The sequence below is a fragment of the Schistocerca serialis genome, chromosome 1, assembly GCF_023864345.2.
Source record: "Schistocerca serialis cubense isolate TAMUIC-IGC-003099 chromosome 1, iqSchSeri2.2, whole genome shotgun sequence".
In the NCBI taxonomy this organism is placed as follows: domain Eukaryota; kingdom Metazoa; phylum Arthropoda; class Insecta; order Orthoptera; family Acrididae; genus Schistocerca; species Schistocerca serialis.
Window position 1 is genome coordinate 778,208,532 of NC_064638.1, and position 24,629 is coordinate 778,233,160.

Here is a 24,629-nt window from a genome sequence, read left to right on the forward strand (position 1 = left end):
GTGAATGGATATAGCTAACCAAAATGAAAACCCATTTATAACCATAATGATTTTGTTAAAAAAATCATTGTAACTTAATTGACACCAGTATCTATCCACTGTAATACATAACTAAGTGAGCAACCATGACTGTACCACCAATATCCAAAGATGTTTGCACTCACTCTCCTTAATGACTTACCTTATCCAATGATAATTTATTTTAATATACCTATTTCTTATACACATCTACTCAATTCAATTAAGCATTTTATTTAATTTATACATGTAACCAAATATGGCACTTTCATACATACTAACATAATAATTTTGTAACCTGTAAAATATGAGTAATATTAGCAGTGTGTTAGGTTTTAACCTACAGTTTAATTCCTTTTGTTATAAAATGCCAAATTGTAAAGTTAATTTTAATTTTTTTTTTATTTGTATTGAAAAGCATGATGATGTAAATTTTGTAAGGCATGACTAATTGCACCCATGCAAAAATGTATAAATAAATAAACTGTACTTGTACGCCAATCGGTTGAAAAGAGCATTCTGCAAGCTCTCAAGTAGCCCACTCCAACCACTCAGGGTGAAGATCGCAAAGTGTAAAAAAGGTCTTAGGCTTCCAATTAACGGTTAAGCTTCTTCCATTGCACCTGGACGTGGAGGCACAGTGATTCAGATCTCAGGACCCTGGGCATGTGACAAAATATAGCAAATGTGTGCCAAGAAGTGGCAGACGTGCAGTAAACCTTCACTCGCGAATCTGTAACAACAGAAAACGTCCTGACTGTCTGTGTTGGTTGTGGAGGCCAGCATGTGGCATGGTGGAGAGGATGCAAGGTCTTCTCAGACAGCATCGGCGCCATGAACAAGAAGAAACTGTAAAACCAGAGAATTTTGGCAAAAGAAGATGTGGCCTGCAAGGGGCAAACACAGCAAACAAGCTGCAGCTGCCCAGCAGGCCCTGCCAGATAAAGGCATGCATGCCTCGACTCTGTAGCATGAGCATGTAAGGAAACTGGCTAGTGAGAGTGGTGTGGGAAACCACAGACAAATACAACAGCAGTCGTTGCATGGCCGCTGAAAAGACGACTCATGGAGGCCATGGAAGTGCCCAGCTGGGCAAGTGAACAACGCTGTCAGGGACACTGGAGGATGCAGCCACAGCCAAGCTCCCCGAAAAGTGGACAAACCAACATCATCTCGTAGAGCAACGTCGATGACTGGACGTGCAGTTGCGAATTGCAAAATCAAATTGTGACACTGATAGAAATCAATCTGACAATGATATATTATGATTTTCAACTTTGGTATTTTACCTTATAACTTTCTGTGTGCTTTTACAGTTTTAATATACTAATTGTCAGCTACTTACTGTTTCTTTTTTTTGTGTACATTCAGGTACCTGAAGATGTTCATGAAGACTGAAACAATAGTGAATAAAACTGTTTAATTTAGCAGCTGAATAAGTTTCTCACAATTCATTCCTGCAGTATATCTCATCTGTGGAGAGGTTAGCAGAAATATTTCAGATTAAAATTGAGTTCAGGCTAGCACAACGGAAATTTTTTGGGACTCCTGCTGTTGATGTGAATTGATGATGTAACAGATGTTTTACAGATGCAGATATCTATAATGAAGTACATCTAATAACAGGAGCTGCTCAAACATTCAGTCAGATCACGTTAGAATTTCAAACATACTCGAAAATTGGCAACTCTCTTCAAATATTCCAAAATATAAAACTGTGCTCTTCACGAAAATAAAAAAAGGCCGCTGTGGCCGAGTGGTTCTAAGCGCTTCAGTCCAGAACGGCGCTGCTGCTAGGGTCACAGGTTAGAATCCTGCCTCGGGCATGGATGCGTGTGATGTCCTTAGGTTAGTTAGGTTTAAGTAGTTCTAAGCCTAGGGGACTGATGACCTCAGATGTTAAGTTCAATAGTGCTTAGAGTCATTTTAACCATTTTTGAATAATCGTAGTATCCCATAAGTACAGTATTAATCAGCTGCAGCTGGAATCATTCAACACATACAAACAAATAGATGTAGCAGTTTATGGGAATATGAAGTGGAATGATCACATAGGCTAAACTATAACTAAAATAGGGCACAGACTTTGGTTAACTGGCAGCGTACTTGGAAAATGTGATCAGTCAACAAAGAAGGTAGCTTACAAAATCCTTTTGACCCATCCTAGAATATCACTGAATTTTATGTGACTTGTGGTTATGACATATGGTTGGTCAGTAGAACACACACTAAGAACTGTATATACATTTATTGAACACAGAGACAGAAAGAACAAACATGGCAGAACACATGTTGTGCGCCAAGAGAAGGCATAGAACAAAAGCAGTTCAAAGAAATAAGAGTCAAAGATAGGGCACTCTGACCCAGAGACGGTACAGACTTATAGCAGATAGGACGAATAGATGATGTGAAGCAAGAACAATTATGAGTTTGTTTGATCGACAGACTATGTCACAGACATGTTCATAAAACTTAACTAGCAAGTACTTAGAGATAGATATCAACTACCCTGTGAAAGTCTACTTACAAAGTTTCAAGAACCAATATTAAGGGACAAACCTAGAAATATGTCACTTCCCCCTATGTATTGCTACTGTAGGAACACAGAAGACAAGATTAGACTATTTGACACACACACACACACACACGCACACACATGCAGAGGCATTTAAGCAATCTTTCTATTTGTGCTCTGTACCTGAATGAGCAAAAAACCCAACAGCTAATACACTGAAAATTATCCTCTGACAAGCTCTTCATTGTGGTTTACAGAATATGCATATAGATAAAGACATATTGTAAGAATCGTAACTTGTGACTGACCTCAAATAAAAATAATCAAAACACAAGGCAGAAGTTCTGAGAAAGAGAATGGGACCCAAATGTGAAAATGTAAAGTGGATGAACACAAGCAGGAGACAGCTATTACAGTTTTATGCAAACCCTCACAAGGAAAATTCTGAACTTGTCTCGTTCGAGGAAGAAATGAAGCGATTCGCTTATAGAAATTCATTAAGATCTATAGGCAATTGATGTATATGAGGAGATCTTTCAAGAGTAACAAAATTCTGAATATTAATTAACAATTATAAATTTCTCGAGAAGCAGCATCGATACACTACAGGATGGGCAGAAGAATGGCGTAAGAAAGACATCGGATAGATGAAGAGATACAGAAATGGAAAGAGTAAAAGAAGTTGTGTATTCAGTCCAGACGTGCTCCATAGTTGGGTAGAACCATTAAAAATTATTATTAGAGGGAAACATTATCTGTAAGAATTGGTAGTAAATCTAGAAAATAAGAAAACAGTTTCAAAAATCTATGATAATTTCTCTGTGGTGTAAAATGGTTAACAAGACAGAGAAGAGTGTTCAACTACCGAAGAGTGTTCGAAGAATGAGAGTTTTTAAATGAGGAAAAAAGTGGTTTCTTCTTGACAGCGCCTTCAGTACCATAGATATGTCGCCAAATGGGAATAAGTAATGAATTATGAACATGTAAATGCTTGCGGTGGCGTAACATTTCTCAACAAGGGCTCGTGAATTCCACGAACATTCCGTGTGCAACATCAAAAATACATGCCAAGGCTTGGAGGATACTACATACTACAGTGGCGAACGACATGGCGATAATGCCTTCATTGTTCGCCACGTCTTCGGGCCAGCCTCGCATCTTCGACGATGTCTAGCAGCGAACTGTGCCACGACGAGTGTCGAATTTAACGAGTGACTTCACGATAAACAATCCAGATTTGCACCGACTGAATCTATTCCTGGTACTTCAGACAAATGAGCTGCAGGGTATCACAATAAACATTGGCCACTTGCCTCAGTAACAAACATTAATCTAAGTGCCTTCGACCTTTGCAAAGGTCAAGACATCTCGTGTTCCAGTGCTAGTGATTATGAGCGTTATGACACTCACTTTAACGACCTGAATCATACGAACACCTCCCAAAGTGCGGTTATGGTTGAACAACAATGGCCCACACCATAGGACTCCATCCCTCTGTTTCGTCACCCATCTACCAGTGGACTGCAGGATCAAAGCTTACACCATCTTTCAGTACCTGTGTATTCCGATTTTCCAAATGTGGTTTCGACCGTTGCGACTAAGCACCATTTCCGCGATATAGACCATGACGTCACTCATATCCCAGCCGTGCCAGCTATGCCAGCCATGCCGTGCATCACAACCGACTCGCTTCTGATCCAGCACTGTGCTTTGCATGTGCATCGCCCACACCCAGCACCAAACTAACTATGGACTACGAGAACGCGTTTTTCACGACTTCGTCTCGGCAAAGTCAGATACCGCTGTCTCCCTGTTCAAGTGATGTCACACCCGCGTCAGCCGCGTCGCGGACGACTGCACGTCCGCACGAACTCCAAGAGACACCGCCTGCGCCGCTGGATAATAAATGGAGCAGGCCTTCCTTCTTTACTGTGCCATGACCTCAGGCGAACTCTCACATACATTTTCTGCCGTCTCAGACATCTGATATTGCGAAAGTCGTGCCTACGGCGTTGGTCCCGGAGCTTCACTCACACACCCAGCCGTTCTTCGAACAGCCACCCGAGTTCTATACACATCCCCTCTTGAAGCCCACGCCACCCATACCACGACATGAATCGCCTCATCATGGACCTCCCTATGTCGAATGGCATTTCCTACCGTCTCGCGCACCGACGCTGTGCGCCTCCCGCGTTTCCCGTGCAGTGCCGCACCTTCCTTGCGATGATGCTTTACAACCAAAACCACTGACGGCCACCATACCGCCCACCACCGTCCGAAACTACCGTTGTTCCGAGAGGATTCTCCCGCGATGTGGTTGCCTTCAGCGAATGTTTGATGTCAGCCAGTGGCATAATTATGGACAACGAGAAGTTCGCCACTCTTCTTAACCACCTCAGGGATACTGCTACCTTTATCAGCGACTTGATTTTGAGCGTTTCGGTTCTACACAGATACGAAACACTCAAGACACTACTGCTACAACGACTAAGTCCGCCCCTGGTAGCTGAGTGGTCAGCGCGACAGACTGTCAATCCTAAGGGCCCGGGTTCGATTCCCGGCTGGGTCGGAGATTTTCTCCGCCCAGATACTGGGTGTTGTGTTGTCCTAATCATCATCATTTCATCCCCATCGACGCGCAAGCTGACGAAATGGCGTCAAATCGAAAGACTTGCACCAGGCGAGCGGTCTACCCGACGGGAGGCCCTTATCACACGCCATTATTATTATTATTATTACAGTGACTAAGAGGCACGCCTGAAGAGCAGCTACATCTCGTCATCAACGAGACTACTTTGGGCAACAGCACGACGTCTTCGCTCTTGCGCCGCCTGCGAGCTCTAATTGATCCAATGATAGTGCCTGATCGTGCGTGATGGGCACTTTGGCTCCTAAAACTGCCAGAGAACATGCAAACAGCGATTTTAGTGTATGAGGAGGCACCTCTGGAAATTGAAATTTGTCGTAAGTTCCTATGTGACCAAATTTCTGAGGTCATCGGTCCCTAGTCTTACAGACTACTTAATCTAACTTAAACTAACATGTGCTAAGAACAACACAAGCACACCCATGTTTGAGGGAGGATTCAAACCTCCGACAGGGGCAGGCAGACGAACTGTGGCAAGGTGCCTTAGGCTGCACAGCTACCCTCCACAGCCAGGCACCTCTGGAATTTAAGCTTCGTCTCACTGACCGAATGCAGACACTTTCACAACACTGCATTCTAACCAACAAACAACAACGCTACACTGCAGTCGACACCTAGCATGCCTACACCGAATCAGATTTACCACGATCCCGGACGAGCTGCAGCAACATTCTGTACGGCCATGAACTGCCTGTGACAGTCAGACTGACTCAAACCGGATTGTGCCCCCTCCCCCCTCTCTACTACCCTGAGCGCCTTTCACAGCTCCAGTGTATACCAGTCGCCTACTGTAAGAGCCAAGGTTGTTGCCTCCTCAGTTGGCCACTGCCCCTACTCTATGTATAAACAAAACGCGCTCTGACCAAGTGTATCACCTACTTCCACTCCCAACACACAGCAAAATACTGCTCATTTGACACCAGATCTGGGAAGGATGCACAGCGCTGCAGACAACCCTGCACCTACCCAAATTAGAACACCAAACTGATGGAGACGCACCAGGCTGCTCTTCATAACGTGATGCTTCTGCACTCCACGACAGAACAGCACCAATGCAGCATTTTAATGGGCATAATGGGCAGGTGGTTGCCGACAGTACTACCTGTTCTCGCAACTGGTGCACTGTCGCCATTGTCACTGCAACTGCGCATGGCCAATGACACTGCAAGCACAGTTTCTGGAACTGCATACACGTGCCTAACCTCGGAACAGATATACTAATACTTTGGACATTCCTAGTGGCAGAGACAGTTGAACCAGTCCTTGAGAGCCAATTTCTTCTGGCACTACCAACTATTGCTGGATTTAAATTTCACTCTCCTATTAAGATGGGATGGCCAGCAGCCGATCTGTAGTGTAGTCAGTGATACATTACTTGCCAGCACGTCATGCCCTCGATTACACTACCACTGCTCAAGACACCAATCGACCTGAAACTACAAAGCGAATGACTCTTCAACCAGCTATGTGTAAAGGCAGTCAAGTACTCATCATTATATATGACAATGAGGTCATGAGCCTCCACAACAAACAATTAGGAGACAAATTGTGGACCCCACTGTATCACCAGAGGCAGTTCAACAGCATCTCGATGACCTTCATCATCTTGACACCGATCACTACCGTGGCACCACTACTATAGACACTTCTCAGGGTAGTGAAGCATCACACTCCCCACTAAATTGTGCTACTAAGACAATGCTGTATGATGTTAACAGCGATGGACTCACTCCATGCTCTCCCTCTAGAGCACACACAATCTGTGCCTTGCTGGATGGTACAATTCACCAAATTACAACCACACCAGGTCCCTCTGTCTGACACTGCCTGTGTCGTCTCGTTCCTTACAAACGTAAAGTGGCTAAAGCTGCAGCCGGGGAACTTTTGCAAACTGGCATGGTCAGGCCATCAGACAGTGCTTGGACCTACCCAATTAAACTATTTCCTAAAAGAAAAAAAAACAGTATTTGGCGCCTATGTGGTAGCTACCGCTACCTCAAAGTCTGTGCAGTCATTGACAGTTACCCACTCCGAACTTGCACAATTTTTCCCATGTCTTGGCTGGGGCAAAAATTTTCGGTGTCATCAATGCAAAACAGCATACCTGCAGATTCCGAAGGCGGCCAAAGACATACCAAAAACTGTTATAATCGGGCCATTCAGTCTCTCTGAGTTGCTCTATATTTCGTATGGATTAAAAAACGCGGAAGAGAAGTGGCAATGATTTATTGACAGCATTTGCCTTTTTCGTACGCCTATTTAGATGATGTAAAAAACCAGCAAGACCACGACGACCACCTGCATATCATCCTTGATAAGCTGGTCTCCCACAGCGTCATGATAAACAATGACAAGTGCCATCTTCAGCAAACCCATGTGCCCTTTGTCAGGCACCACATCGATTCATCTGGGGTGCATCCTACTCCAGTGAAAATTGAAAAGATATGTCTCCTCTCACTTCCCAACAAGTACCAAACTACCAAGAGCTGTGTAGGTTTTTGGGGGTCATAAATTTCTAGAGGGACCAATTGTCGCATGCCATTGAGACTTTACTACCACTCACACAAGCATTGCACAGCAAGAATACATTTGGTAAATGATGCCTCGATTGGACACTGAAAATGCAGATGGCCTTTGAAAAAATAAAAGAACATTTGTCACATGCCATGACCCTCGCCCAACTATCACCCGATGCACATCTAATTATCACAGCTAATGCTAAAGACAACGCGATCAGGGCTGCTTCACAGCATGAGATCGGTGGAATCACTGAGGCACTCAGGTTTTTCTCATGCAAACTTACCAACAAACAGAAAAAATTGTCTACATTTGATGCAAACTACTTGTCATATATGAAGTAGTTCGTCATTTTGAAGATGATGTTGAGGGGAGACCCCTTGCCATATATACAGACGATCCCCCATTGACAGACATATTCCGCAACCTGTCGGCGGATAGTGCACCCAGGAGATTTTACCACCTGTATTTCACAGCATAGTTCACTACCAACGTGCGATACACCAAAGGTGCCTATCCTATTGTGGCATTCCCCATATCAAGGCTATCTCTGCCCAGATGGACTTTGATAGGATCACAGATGCAAAAGCCACAGATGCCGATCTCCACAGCTTGTTTAACAAACCAGACAGCGGACTTCAATTGCAACACACGCTACCAGGCGCTTCCAAACAAATTTGGTGTGATGTTTCGAATGGACAGGTCCAACCAGTCGTCCCAGAGCTGTATCGCACCACAAATTTGGACCTTCTACACAACCTTGCACACCTCATCATGGAACTGTTTATCTGGCATAAAATTAAAAAGGATTGTGCCAGGTCTTGCATTCTGTGCCAGCAGGCAAAAACTGGCCGCTACATACAGCCCCCCCCCTTTGTTAAATTCTCTATTCCAAAGTGACGATTCCAGTACACCCACACTGACATCATAGGCCACTGTCCGAATCACATGGTTACCATTACATTCTGTCAGTGATAGATAGAACAAGGAATAGAGACCATGGCCATTTCCGATGTATCAACTGAGACAGTACCAAGAACTTTCGTCAACAGATGTATTGCCAGATTTGTTTGTCTGGCCACCTTAACGTCAGACCAGGAAAACAAACAACTGGAAAATAAAAAACAAATGTCAGTGGACTGGCTTACACAATTGTGGACTTTACCCGACCTGCCACAACAGGTACTCCTCGCCCTACCACCTCTTTTATTTCCATTAATCAATTTCCAAGTACATATGAATCTCCAAGAATTTCCGCTTGACAACATATCTGACATATTACACCATACTGACCCCGTGGTTACCGCTACCTGTACAGACAGGTGGTCGGGTGCAAGCACCATCACACACAGTTTCATGCACACCATTCCTGTCCCACCAGAAGTTGACATGTTGGAACTCATCTCTCACTTTTCAGCAGATGGTATATTCACCATTACAGACGTGTCTTACACTATCACATGCTCCGGAACATCGCCTGTGGACACTAAAATGCAAGGCAACACCACCAGCTTGCCTCCCTCTTCAAATACTGCCGCCAAGCCAGCAACAATTAAAAGTTTATCAAACGTTTTGCAACGTGAAAAACCAAAATGGCGTTGTCTACTACCGAAATATGAATAGTAGCCAAGAGTAGTGCGGTTCCTCGATTTGATGATGTCTACTTTGTCACTGTCTGCCAGATAAAACGAAATAGGCCTTCTAATATTGCAGGAATTGTAACTCCCACCAAATAAGCGAGACTGTTTTGACACAAATGGTGGTTTTTATCCATCTCATTTACATAAATAACATGACATATAATTGATGAAGTACTAATATTAAACGCATAAAAGGCCTATTACAAGCAAAAAGTTATATGTCAGGAAATAGTTTCACATTTCATTCATACGCTCCAGTTTCCCAAGGAAGAGATCGAAAAATAGCAGTAGTACGAAATTTTTATGTAAATTTGTATTCATCATATTCTTCCATATAATTTGTGTAACATCCCTGTCTCTTGTCCTTCCTCGTTCTAACAACCAAGCTTGTCATTAGTAATTCTCTAACTACTCATGCCACTGTCAAAACTTATTCTCTGCTTAACTTCACTAACCCTGCTAGAATCACTGGTTTAGTTATCTCACATTTATTCTCTGGTTAGGCATTATTACGTGTTGCTACAACACGCTTCCTGCGCTATTCCGAGAATGGAATTAAGTGGCTGACAGCCAAGGACTGTACAACTGGCCCTTAGTAGTGTAGCGATCTGGTAAAAATTTTCTTTCAGAATTTCATTTTCTTAGATACACCGAGAAGATAATATGTATTCTTTCTTAGCGGTTATTTCTGTTAGTCGTCTATTTCCACTCTGTTAGTATGAATCTATGGATTTCCCTATTAATTATAACAACATATATCGTTAACACGCGTAATCAATCACATAAACGAACAGCGATTGGCATGCGCTCGATCGGTTTAATTCGACTCAGCGTGTATAGCCTCATTCCATTTTGTCTGTGGGGAAGTTCTTCATTTCTAGATGCGACGTGATTTCCCTGGCAGAGACATCACGTACACTATGCACGCATTCAAAAATCAGCTTATGGTTCATTAAAATATCAACTTAGAATGTATTCAAAAAAATGTCCAAAGACCAAGTGATGCGTTTCAAAATCATATGAACCATCGATTTACCAACATGCACTGGATGCTAGACACTTTTTTCAAGAATACGAATTTGGAGTCCCATGATGAAATTGCCGCCCTAGATCCGGGCCTATAGGTACCCATCTCCGACATGATCAACATGTAGATATTATACATAAATATTTCAAATCTAAATATAAACGTTCTGCATTGCAACTTCGATTGTAAATGTGGACTGTGGAATCCGTAACATCACGGAAGAGTGATAATCACACAAATATAGTTTGCGCAACGAACTTTGTTCGCTGCCGTGGTGGAAACGATATGGTATCAAACTCACAAAGTATATATTTACACTTGACAAGTCGTCGAAGACCTTTGCATCGCTGTTTGTGTATGACATGTGACATTTGAGTGTGATGGAAGTGTAAACAGCAAATAACAGAAAGTATTTCGTCGTGTTATATATCGTCGAAGTTACAATCTGATGAAAGTAAGCTGTAGGAAAAGTGAATTATTTTGTGTCCGCTGATGCAGTGCTGGCAAAAACATTACTTAAGTGGTAAGCAGGAAAACCGTCGCGTGATAACAATTACTTTTAAGTAATAAGAACTTTTGTAGTGAGTGACTGTTTCCAAATTATTTGCAGCTAGTAGTAATTTTGACTCAGATTACTGTAAATAGGAAAGGATGAAATGACACTTCATTACTTCATCTTTATAGCTCAATTGAGTTCGAATACTTGCCTGTTATTAATATCGCCTAAAACACAGATACGCAACGGTGCATTTAATCTATTTCGACGAAACTATGATTACATGTAATCACAACGCTGTCCAGCGTCAATAACTTTGGTTTCTAAGGGTTGCTGTCGGCAACTGTCGGTGTACTTTTTTTTTTTTTAAAAAGTCAGATCGTTTAATGTAGAGAGTGAAAACTCTGTAGCGCTACCTGTATCATTGAAATATACTATAAATAAAAAATGTGTAAACCTCTCTCCTTCGTTACTGATTTTCTTGTTCATCAAATTTACTCGGAGTCTTTTGCTTCTGGGTCCTCAGCCACTTTGAATTGTTAAAATGAAAACATGGTTCCATAACTGCATTGGAAAATTGTCTAACAACCAAAAACTACAGTATGGTCATTCTATATCAACGGGACCAGGGGCCCTCTCGACCGTCTCCAAATCTAATGAAATTTGGTGTGAAGGTTCCATAAGGTCTTTGATTCTTATGTGCCAAATTTCAGTTCAGTATCTGCAGTGATTGAACTTCTAGGGGCTTTTAAAGAGAGGCTACTCATCTTCGCATCACATACAAAAATACTAATGTACCAAGTTTGCTAGACTTTTTTTTTTTAAAGTTCTGGCACACATTTGGTCATTCACTTTAATACACAAAGACAACTTTTATGTTGAATCACATCATGTCTAAAATTTGGCATTTAGCCGCACCTAAATATATCATTATTATTATTTTTATTTTTATGTGTGTGTGGACCCTGTTGGATCATGCATTACATTGATTATTTCGCTATGTGCTTTCTTCTGACCACTTGGTACCTGATCTTTTAGGGACTTCATTCACTGGCTTTACTACCCATCTATTTATCTTCTGACTGTCAAGTTTCCTGTCTAGTATGTCCGATGTTCCTATCTGTGACTTTTCCAAGTCATATTTGACTTCTTCTGTCCATGGAATTTTCTTCAGTTTTGCAATGTATGTCAAAATCTTGTGCATTAGCCTTGAAGATGGGAGTCTATGAATGTGTCCATAGAATTTCAATCTTCGTTTCCTGATATTTGCAGCAAGGTTGGACAGTTCTTCTGTTGCTCTGCACAATTTGAGTCTGTACCCCTCGTCTGTTTTATCTGGTCCCAGCATTTTCCTCATAATCTTTCTTTCCTCCTTCAAGAATGTTCTTCAGATTGCCTTTTCTATTAAGTACCAAGGTTTCACTTGCATACAGCACTTCAGGATATACACAAGCCTCTAAACTGGCTCAAAAATTTGTCTTGCTCTTCTGAGAGCCAAGGTTTGGCTGAACACTACTACTATTCATATGAACCAATCACACCTACCTACGATGTTTATATATGGATCAAATTCAACTAGCATTGGATGCCTACAAGAAAAGATATGCATTTGCAAAGTTGCCAAAATTTTGTACATTCAAATTTCAGAATATGTTTGGGAGGGGGGGGGGGCAATATCTCAACTGTGTCTTGTTCAATCCTCTTTTTCTTGCCACACCTAGAGAGAGCATGCTTTAAGCTTTCAAAGCTACGTGGTTTAATTTGTGATCTAGTTTATTGATGGGTAAGAATGTATTTCAAAAGTTATTATTTTAGCTCATCGAGAAGATTGAAAAGTGAAAGATTTTGCTCATAATGTCCCACAGTTACTTTTCTTTGAGTATATAAATCAGTTTCAAACATTAATTTAACATGTGTCATAAAACAAGTATAATAGACAACACAGCAAATTTGCAAAACAAAAACATGAGTCAGTTCCATTTTGGGTTGAATAGTTCTACAAGTTCGTCGAGGACAGTTTGAGGAAAGCTGTATTGTCTCCCTGATGATGATGACGATGATAATGATTGTGCTTCTAAAGTCATGAAAATATGTTGCTCAGTGATCCAGCAGGTGCCTTTAGCAGCTGGCCAGTGGAAGGAATGAGCAAAACCATGTGGGTGCATTAAGCTGTTGATGACATCATCTTGTTCATGTTTAATATGGTATTAACTTTATTTCAAAGGCATAGACAGCAATTGTATCATGAAGGAGCCACTTACTGATCATACAAATGCTAATATTTTGACATTCTTTGCCACCAGAATAGATAACAAATGGATGTAATGTGGCCTTCTCTGAGTAAAATCATTGCACAGCATCTTCAACAAGAAATGAATAATTGTCAGCAAGATACATCAATATAATTTATTCATTTTCTGCAAGATTTCTCTGTAGCTGCTTAAGGTATCAACTTTAGTGTTTTGACACAAAGTGATGGCTTCTTAAACCGATAATTTTCAAAATCAGTGTCTCCAAGAAATCTTCAACATTTCTGACATGTCTCCTGTGTGTGTGTGTGTGTGTGTGTGTGTGTGTGTGTGTGTGTGTGTGTGTGTGTGTGCGCGCGCGCGCGCGCGCGCGCGCGCATCAGTACAGACCTGTTGGTGATATTACATAGTTTCTTCAGGGTCATATTCTTTAAAAACATCTACATTCCTCACAACATTGCAACATACAATCTTTTGATTCCAAACTGCATACAGTGTTTTTTTTTTCTCAAAACTCTGTTGTCATCTTGGATGGATGTTTCTGAAGCCAACATTAATTTGCCATTTTGATGAATCACATATATACATAGAAGCATCAACTGTAGTACACCATTTCAGCCTGAACTCTAAACATTTTGAGAAGCTAAATTGATTTCCATATTCTTCACAATGACCAATGTACATTTCTTTCAGGTTTCAGAGGAGCAGATGTTTCTATTTGTAAATCTTTTTCCCATTCATTGAGCTTTTTTCCTTTTCGGTTTGCTCGTGTTGCCAAAATCCCGTCTTCTATCTTTAGTTTCCTTGACTTCTTCTCCATTTTAGCAAATTCTTTAGCCATTTTTTCATTAGTCCAGCTATTTGTTGCCAGGGTCAAAATTTGAACTTTACGACAATTTCTTGAAGTCTGAAGCTTAAGATTAAGTTCTTCAATTATGATACCCATATCTTTAAATTTTTGGCACTGTTGAAAAATATTTACCAGTATTGCAGCAAAATCTACTTGGCTCACAGCAGCAGCTGTGACAATTATCTTAGTAATGCTACTTTGGGCTTTCAGAACTTTACGCTTTATGTATCCCATTGAATCCCTTTTTCTGAGCTGTTCAACCTTTAATGGTGACTCACTAAGTGATGATAATGAAGTATTAGCAGTAAAGCAAGCATCAAAAACATACATGTCTTCAGTGGATGGTGATTCTCACTTATCCTGGCAGGATGATTCTTTTTGGGCCACTTCTTGTCTACATTTGGTACAGATTTTCTCACCAGGTTTAAAAATGTTAGTAACTTCAATCTATCAGACATTACAATGGTCACTGGTCGTAAAGCCTTCTTGGTTGTGTGTTTTTCTTTACCGAATGTGTTGCAGTAAGTCTTCTGCAGGAACTGAAATTTTGTCATCAACAAGACATTATGGTATGGACAAATTTCGGCATCTTCAGTAAAATCAAACCCAGACTATGCCATAGAACCTCCTTGTCCATTGGTGACATTTCCTTAACTGATTGTAGTTGACTTCTGTCATAATAGACTTAAGACAATCAACTCCACCTCATCCACTAAAGTAGCTGGGTGAAGGGACCTCTTGGATCATTTTATGCAGTAGTTTATTAACCTATAACAAAAGCAATTTCGGAAGCTTATGAATATCCAGAATTGAAGGATAGAAGATTCAGTCTTGTTAGTATATAAAATATACAAATTAGGCCATCAAAACATAATGTTTTAGTGCTTACCTCTAGCTAAAACAATGATTATTGATTATTCAAACACTCAACACTGTCTGTACAATGTCATCATCAAGGATTACACCTCATGGAAGACTAACAAAGTGAAAATTGCCAATAATGTAAGCAACAATCGAAAGTGGAATTTCAGCAATGTATCACTGCTGCTAGGATAGAGCTTGAAAAATTGTTGCTGCTTTATAATGTCTGTGGAAACTATGTGACAGGGCATATATGCACCACTATGCACTGTAGGGTTAAAACGTTCTAAACAACTTAACATTGCCACAGTAGTGGCTAATAAATTTAACAACTACTTTTCTAATGTTGCACACCACCTGATTACCAAACATTACAACTCACAACCAGACAGCAATACACTCCAGTCGGATACAAAAATTCTTACAAGAACCCTATTCATGTCTCCAACAACACCTGAGGAATTATCTGTCATTATAAAAAGGTTACCCAATAAGTATTCAGCAGGTACTGATGAAATACACGATATTATCATCAAAGCAAGTGTAACATCTATCATAGAACCACCAACAGATATTTTCAATTCGTCATTCGTGAGTGGTATATTCCCGAAAAATCTGAAAATGGCAAAAGTGACACCACTGTACAAGAAAGGGGACAAACATGAAGCTGCAAACTATAGACCTGTATCAGTATTGTCAGGCTTTGGTAAAATTCTTGAAAAACTATTTCTTAGATGGCTGACAGCCTTTGTAAATAAAGAAAACATAATAAGTGATGCACAATATGGATTCAGAACTGGCAGATCAACACAGTCAGCTATTTATACCTTCTTAAATGAAATTCTAACTGCAGTAGATAATAAGCAACATGTGTCTGGCATATTTCTTGACCTTAGTAAAGCCTTCGATGTAATTGATCATAATACTCTGTTGCAGAAGCTATTATGGAATACGAGGCCTGCCAAATAAGTGGATACATTTCTACCTTCATGACCGTCAACAGATCACTCAAATAAAATACAAATACATAAAAACACAAAAAATTGTAATTTTTACAGTAATTCACAAAACATTACATATGGAGTTCCTCAAGGGTCAGTCCTTGGGCCAATTCTTTTCATTCTTTATTTTAATGATTTGTCAGAAAAAATAACTAAAGGGACAACAGTACTTTTTGCAGATGACACAAATATCCTAATCAAATCACGTGATGAGGAAAGCCTACAAAAAACAGCTTCAGGTATAATACAAAATTTGACACAATGGTTTAGAACAAACAAGCTAATACTAAATAATGAAAAAACAGTGACAGTCAATTTCCACGATTCACAGAAACTACATCCTGCAAGACCAGTTTTTAAGATTGATGGAAAAACTGTCTCATCTGTGAGCAACACAAAATTTTTAGGTATACATATACAGCAAAACCTAAAATGGGAGACACATCTTAACCATGTAAATAAAGAGCTAAACACACTTACGTACGCAGTAAGAATCCTTGCACAAAATACAAGCCATGCGTCTGTGATCACAATGTACCATGGCAGTATTCAGTCACTGCTGATGTACGGCATTATCTTTTGGGGGAACTCTGTAGATGCAAACAAAACATTTAGGCTACAGAAAAAGATTGTTAGTATAATAAACCATGCTAAGTACAGAGACACCTATAGGCCAATATTTAAAAATATCAGTATACTGCCTCTTCCTTGCCTATATATGTATGAAATATTAAGTTTAACAAAAGGAAGTATTTTAAAAGATGGAAGTATCTTCAAGTATAACTGTGATTACCACCCTCATGATACTAGGCAGAAACATTACTTGCATGTCAATACAGTAAGTACAAACATTTGTAAGAGAGGAGTGTATCATTCTGGCATAATGCTGTACAATCACATGCCATCCTATTTGAAACATATGCAAAATTTACAAAATTTTAAGGTGAAACTGAAAGAGTACTTTCTTGACCACTGCTTCTATTCTGTTTCCGAGTTTTTAGAGTATCGGAAAAGTGTAATGTAATTGCTCAAATATTCTTAATAAGTCTATCATTTTATTTTATTATATTAAATTTGTCATCAATATTCAACATGTATTGAATAATTTTTAATTATTTATCCTTTCAAAATAACAATGTGTATGATGATGTATATACTGTACCAACCTGACTTGTCCTACATCATTTGTGCTAAATATGTACCTAAACATGATTTACAGGACCAATAAAGAAATACAAATACAAATAATGACCATCTATATTTTATGATCTTAAGAGCATTTTCTGAGATTTTATTGTATTTATATTCTGTACTGTAAAATAATGTAAAAACACGTAATGCACAGTTGCATTTCCTAAACTGCAGGCAAATCTTATACTATTAAAAGACACTACAATTATACATTTTCTGATTTACAGCTTCAAATTGTATTAATTTTTGGTATTTACCGATAATCCATTTTCTCTACTTTTGAATAAATGTTCTTACTCATCAATACGCAAGGTCCAGAAATTAAACAATATTGCTTTGAAAGCTTTTAGCATGCTCTTTCCAGCTTTGGTAAGAAAAAGAGGATTGAACAAGACACAGCTGATATATTGCCCTCCAAAAATACCTTAAAATTTGCATGTAGAAAATGTTGACCAACTTTGCAGATGCACATCTTTTCTTCTAGGCATCCAATTACATTAAATCCATTGATCACACACACACACACACACACACACACACACACACACACAACCCCATGAAGTTTTATTGTGATTGGTTCATATGAAAAGTAGCAGTGGTCGGTCAAACCTTGGCTCTAAGAATAGCATGACAAATTTTTTAGCCACTTTAGAGGCTTGTATCTATATTTAGATGTGGCTAAATCCCAAATTTTTGCCAAGGTGTGAGTCAGCGTAAAATGTCAATATATGTTAAAGCAAATGATCAAATGTATGCTAGAACTTTTAAAAATAGCCTAGCAAACTTGGCACATCTGCTCCTTCGTACATGATTCGAAGGTGAGTAGCCTCTCGTTAAAAGCCCCTAAAATTTCAACCACTGATGATACCAGACTGAAATTTGGTATATAACCATCAAAGGCCATGTAGAACCTTCACACCAAATTTAATTAGATTTGGAGATTGTCAAGTGGGGACACTTTTTAATGTTGATCCCTTTGATATGGAATGCCCAGTAAAACAATCATAGATTATAAAGTCAGCCAGTTGTGGAACCACATTGTCATTTAAATAACCTTCAGGATTTTTGTTGGCTAAACTGCAAAACTAATTACATGTGATCTTGTAGCAGTTAAGTATGATCAGTTGTCTGTTTACAACCAGTAATCTGGACAAGATGGGAAAGTTTATGTGCAACTTTTTTTTTGTCTAGTTATGTTTTTGCAATCAATCAGCCAGATTAACTGAAGCATTCAGTATCACTTCCACAACTCTGAAGCAAACTGTTGCCTTTCAGCTTAATATGGGCATCGCGTTCAGAGCTACACATAGATTGTGCTAGCTGTACAACTTGACAGGCATGGTAGTTTGTGTAAAGGATGAGGGCAGAAAGTAGATTCGGAGTGAGGTTTGGTGAAAGATGAATGATGTCTGAGATGGAGAAGCAGCAGATACCCGGAACAGGGACATGGCCCTTGTGAGGTCACTGTGGCTGCATCCATGAGGAGTCGTGTACAGTGCCCAGTCATCCTGAAGAGTGGTTTAGGAGTGCGATAAAGAGGAAGACTGCAGAGACAAGGATATAAGTAAAGGATGAATTGAACAAGGGTCTTGGGAAAATGGCAGAGGAGGATTTGGGACTGAAGCTCCCGCATTATGAGGCCAGCATGATTCCCAAACAAAAGATGTGTTTAGCTGCAGTTACCTGCTTACCATAAGTAAATGATAAATTTTAAGGTAGGTCCCATCTATAAGCAGTTACCTGCTTATCATAAGTAAAAAATAAATTTTAAGGTAAGTCCCACTATAAGTGTGGTGCCTATTGTGTTGACCCAAGTACTGAATGTGTCATATCAAACTAGTAATCATTGTGAATTAGTCATTTTTTAAAAAGAAAAAGTAACCTACTTAACATGTTTTGTTTTGATATGTCATTTCACTTGGTTCTGAAAGTTATCTGAACAGAGTTAGCTATATTTTGAAATGTTTAAAGTCCTTGGACTTTTGAACATAAGTTGTGTGTGACTACACAGGTAATGAATATTTTCAGAGCTTATTGAATAATGTAATAAATACCAAATGCTCTGTACTGTTAATACCTGGGTGTTATATTGTGAAATATTGATGCATCCTGTTAAAAAAATGAAAAATGGGATTAAAATGTTAAGAATGCCTTCTACAGTAAATGAAGATGATGATGGTTATCAGTGTACATTTCAAACAGGATGGAGAATAATGTGTACTGGTACATGTATGATAAAATTTTCATGATGCTTTGAAAAGCATAGGCATAGATGTATATATGAGGAATATAGAATTTGTTGAAAAATTTGCCTGAAACATGGAGTGCTTGATCAGTCTCAGTAAAACGTTTTAAATTACGTCTGTTTCAGATTGAAGATCACAATGCAGTGTTCATTGATCATATTTGCCTGCTTTTCACTGTCATTGCTGAATGAGGCTGCAAGTTCTAGAATCTTCCAGAGAGGGAGACTCAGAGGTGGGCTTCTTGGAGAACCTAATGTCAACTACTCAGAAACATTGCCACCAGATGAATGGTTCATTCAGCAGTTGGATCATTTCGATCCCACAAATAGAAGAACATGGAAACAGGTATGCTGCCATACATCACACTGTAACTTAAGAAGCTGCTAGGGATAATAAGAATTCCACAAAGTTATTGTACAGCTCGATCAGATATAATGCCATCTATATTGTAAAATGGGATTACTTTAGTACAGTTTTGAAATGTTCATGCATGTACAGCAAGACATGTTTTTTACACTGTCCAATTTTATTTTCCCTTCGAAGGCTTCAATCCTCATGATCTAATTCAGCTGTTCAGAGTTGTATGTGCATTACAATGATTACATATATCTAAAAACAAAGATGATGTGACTTACCAAACGAAAGTGCTGGCAGGTCGATAGACGCACAAAGAAACACAAACATACACACAAAATTCAAGCTTTCGCGACCAATGGTTGCTTCGTCAGGAAAGAGGGAAGGAGAGGGAAAGACGAAAGGATGTGGGTTTTAAGGGAGAGGGTAAGGAGTCATTCCAATCCCGGGAGTGGAAAGACTTACCTTAGGGGGAAAAAAGGACAGGTATAAACTCGCGCAGTGTATACTTCGAGAACTTGCCGCATTTTACCATACATAAAAATCTTGATGTCTTCTCCTGGAGTCAGTGTGATCCCCTGTAGTCAACAAGAATGTCACCATTATTTCTGTGGCAAGATCCTGAAAGGCTTCAGAGGAGTGGTTAGTGAAGGAAGATTTACATCGGCTGGAATGGGCCACTTCAAGAACTTGCTGCATTTTACCATACGTAAAAATCTTGATGTCTTCTCCTGCAGTCAGTGTGATCCCTTATAGTCAACAAGAATGTCACCATGTATTTCTGTGGCAAGATCTGCAAAGGCTTCAGAAGAGTGGTTAGCGAAGGAACATTTACTTTTTTGCTCCTCTTTTTACATACCCCCATTGTGTCCTTCCTTGTTTGTTCTAGATGTTCTGTGAATGAATCGGGCTTGTGTTCCTTGAAACTCTCTTGCAGCTTACAACAGACTGCTGCTTAATTTCTTTAGGATGTTGTGTGGGGCATTAGGATAATATAACTATGTTTTTGACAGAACTAGGACAGAACTTCTGCTTTTGCGTTTCAAAAAGAAATAAGCCCAGTCTTACCCTGGGTACACTCCATTTTTGAACCTCTTTTCTTTTATTCCTTACGTGAATTAAGTATGAAGCATGAAGAACCACCAGAGTGATAGAAAATCCCATAAGTGTGACTTCCACAACATGCGTGACCAACATTTATTCCTCTTCTGACAAGGGAACTGACAAGGGAAACTCCCCATCACGCCCCTCTCTGCTTTAGTGGTAAAATGGCCCAGTGGATAATCCATAAAAAACTGAACACAGATCAAGCATGAAAACAGGAAAAAGGTGTACTGATCTGCAAAAAAAGAAACAAAACAGAAACAGTGAATGGTCAAAGACTCTAAAGTGTGCCCCCCCCCCCCCCCCCCCACCTCTGCTGCAAAATTATAAAAGGTCTCTCCAGTCATTGAGGTGTCTGTTTGCTGTATTCAGATTTGTGACTGTGTCGTGGAATAATGTCCACTTGCAACACCAAGGTGTAAACAAGGGACTTATAGATGTACGTACCTCCTATTTGTTGTACCCAAGTACCACATGTGATGACTGTTGCATTCTGTATTGGAAGTTTTGACTCTCAAATTACTTTGTTGTACCTGTTTATTTGTTGTTTTCATTTTTGTGAGAGGTCTGTGCAGCATCTTGACTGCTCTCATTATTCATCACATTTACTTGCAATGGTAGTATATTCATATCCCATGATCCATATTCTATAGTCATTGTGCCAAGTCAGCAGAAGGTGAAGGGACAAGTCAGTGATGGAAAGTTCATAATTTTGTGGAAAAAGATGGGACACAAGGGAGGTTTAGACACAGATCTCCTGCTTTGCATTCCAGCTTCATGACCATGCAACTATGACGTTGTGGTTCTTACAGTTCGCTCAGTGTTGCACATCTTGAGCTTGGACCATTCACTGTTTCTATTTAGTCTCTTTTTTTTTCACAATTCAGTACACCACCTTCCTGTTTTCATGCTTGATCTGTGTTCAGTTTTTGACGGGCGCTCTACTGGATCATTTTATCACTAAGAGAGGGTTGCAATGGGAAGTTTCCCTTGTAAGGTGAAACTAGTCATGCCATTATTTTTTATTGCATGTGGCTTCCTGCTCATTTTCATTTCAAGAATTAAAGTGCTCAGTGGAAATTCTTATCTGTAAATAAATAAAGGAAAGCAGAAAATTTAATTGCCTAGTTCTATTTTTGCCTTAAATTACAAGAAATCCACATACAGCTATTGCATTACAATACAGCATTAATTAGGTGCTGGACATAGGCCTACGTACCTTTTAGAAGATTCACGTAAACCGATTTTCTTTCTTGTGATTTGATCTAGAGCATCTTGCAGGGTCTCTGTTGTAAAGTTTTGATGAGCCCTTGATCCCAGTTTACAAACAGACTGTCGTAGCATTGTTTCTGGAACTAAAGTGTAGTCTTTTAGATTGAAAAACTTTGTGTACCAATCTGACCCTTCCAACATTTAGACTAAGCGGGTGTATTAAACTGACCCCATCAAGCCCCATATTTACATTTAGTACTAAGAAGTGAAATATTTTCATTTTATCTTGCATTTTGTAAATGGTACAGTCCTTTGAAGGACATATATTTTGTAGATAAATCGTAAAACAGTAGAGAACTAAAAAAAAACCATGACTAATAAACCAAAAGTACTGGAGACGTGGCAGATGTTTTGCATTAAAGCTCCCTCTCTGTGTGTTCAGATTTAGATTACGTACATACTCACTTATTGGCTTTCTTTTAACTTAAAAATTTAAAAAGAAGATACAAAAATTTTAATTTTTTTCTGCTTAAATTTATTTAATTTGGAAAATCACAGAATGCTAACTTCCTTTCTATATTACTAGATACAATTGCTATAACTATAAACAATATCTTCTGTGCTCCTGCTAAATGCGTTATGCAAATATTTATTATTAAAAATTAAATGAAACTGCATTTTTATGTGTTTTAACAAATTATTTACTCAAAAATCCCCATTGCAAAACTTAAAAAATTGCACAATATGTTGTTTGGTTAATGTGTTAGTTGTTACTGCAGTCGTGGTGGGCAGTGTTTTTGTACGAGGTGTGTTGTTTAAGTAAGTACCATGTTGAAATTAAAAAAAGACATGCTAAGATACCTCAATAATTTTACTTTTACATGAAAGTCTGTACCTTAATCTACACACTGACACCATTACAGTCTGAGTCTTCCTTGTTTACGTTGTGAACTCAGTGTTTAAAATGCCTCTGCTAATCGTGAGTCCCGCCAACTGTGAAGTACGGGGTGTTATAAGATTTCTTTGTGCTAAAGGCCTAAAAGTGATCGATGTTCATCGTGAGATCTGTTCAGTTTACAGAGAAAGCATTATAAGTAATGGAATGGTAAGAAAGTGGGTGAGAGCATTTAAAGATGGCCACACAAATGTGCATGATGAACAGCGGAGTGGGCGTCCTTCGGTCATTAATGAAAGTTTGGTGCAGGAAGTGGACAATAAGGTGAGAGAAAACAGACGCTTTACAATTTCCTCCTTGCGGGATGACTTTCCTAATGTTTCTCATTACCGAAAATTATGCACACATTGGGTACCGAAAATGTTGACGGATGTGCACAAAGCCAAACATTTAGACAGTGCATTGACTTTCCTTGAGCAGTACCACAATGACGGTGATGATTTCTTAAGCCAAATTGTTATGGGCAATTAAACATGGGTGGCCTACGTCACACCAGAATCAAAGCAAAGGTCCATGGAAGTTGAGCAAGGGCATCGTTTTACTGCAAGACAATGCCTGTCCGCATGTGGTGGATCAGACCAAAGATCTCATCACATCTTTTTGATGCGAAACTCTAGATCGTCCTCCGAACAGCCCAGATCTTGCACCCAGTGACTACCATCTGTTCCTGCACTTGAAGAAACACCTGGGCAGTCAGTGTCTTCAAGACGATGACGAAGTCAAAACAGTGGTGATGCAGTGGTTAACAAATCAGGTGGCAGACTTCTACGAGGAGGGTATTCAAAAACTGGTACAACATTATGACAAGTGCCTCAATTTTGACGGAAATTATGTAGAAAAGTAGATTAAGGTACAGGCTTTCATGTAAAAATAAAATTATTGAGGTATCTTAGCACGTCTTTTTTTAATTTCAAAATGGTACTTACATAAAAAACACGCCTTGTATATAGTTAGAAATTTTTCAACATTCTGCATCATTGAATTTCTGGTATAAATTATGCGTGTTGGCAATACTGTTTCAGACTCTCTTCTGTTTATAACCGATGAGTGAAAACTTGCACATGAATCATTCGGGGTAGAGTTTTGTGCTTGGTTTGAACTTTTTGTTAGGTACAATGTCAGTGAGGAAATAATAAAGTAGTGAAAAAGTTAGATGTGTTGATTATGAAAAAAGTCCCAAGAACGTTGTATTTAAGAAAAGTGAAATACACTTCACAATTGTTGGATGTCTGTTAGTGGTACTGCAGAAATATCTTGATCCTCAAGTAACTGTGTTACCGTCTCATCCATTGTGCAGGAATTGCTATACTTGCTACAACAAAAAATTTATGGATACCCACCTGAATGATCACAGTCACTGGAATGTGAAACTGAAGAAGACAGTGAAGATGTTTGTATTCCTGGGTATGAAGTTGTTGATGTGTTGAATGTCAGAATTTCTGTTGTAGGCTCTAATATATCCCCCCTTAAATGCCCAGGCAAGAGAAGCAGCACAAGAAGAAAACGGCAAGCACAACGAAAAGTGGAAGAACGTGAAACAAGTTTTACACAAGCAACATCTTCAAAACTTTGTGAAATGTATAATGTAGATGCACTTGGTGCAAAACCTGAAGACTATGATGTGCACCCAATGTGATGTGTGTTTTCAAAACCTGAACACTGCTATATTGAGAAGGTACAGTTACTGACACTGATACCAGGTAGCTACTCCAAGCAGCAGATACAGAATACACACCCACCTCCTCA

The 24,629-nt window shown here is 39.4% G+C and overlaps 1 protein-coding gene across 2 annotated transcripts in view; it reads left to right on the forward strand.

Moving 5' to 3' along the window:
- The first annotated feature begins 10,556 nt into the window (after window positions 1-10,556).
- LOC126483164 (putative serine protease K12H4.7) overlaps window positions 10,557-24,629 on the forward strand; it is a 120,983-nt gene continuing 106,910 nt past the window's right edge. Inside the window, exons 1-2 of one of the 2 annotated variants that reach the window (XM_050106596.1) lie at window positions 10,557-10,818; window positions 19,384-19,603. In XM_050106596.1, coding sequence (XP_049962553.1) covers window positions 19,397-19,603 — 207 coding nt within the window. In that variant the 5' untranslated portion in view covers window positions 10,557-10,818; window positions 19,384-19,396. Of the gene's footprint in view, window positions 10,888-19,383; window positions 19,604-24,629 lie in introns of both variants that reach the window. The other variant, XM_050106595.1, reaches the window with a different exon arrangement.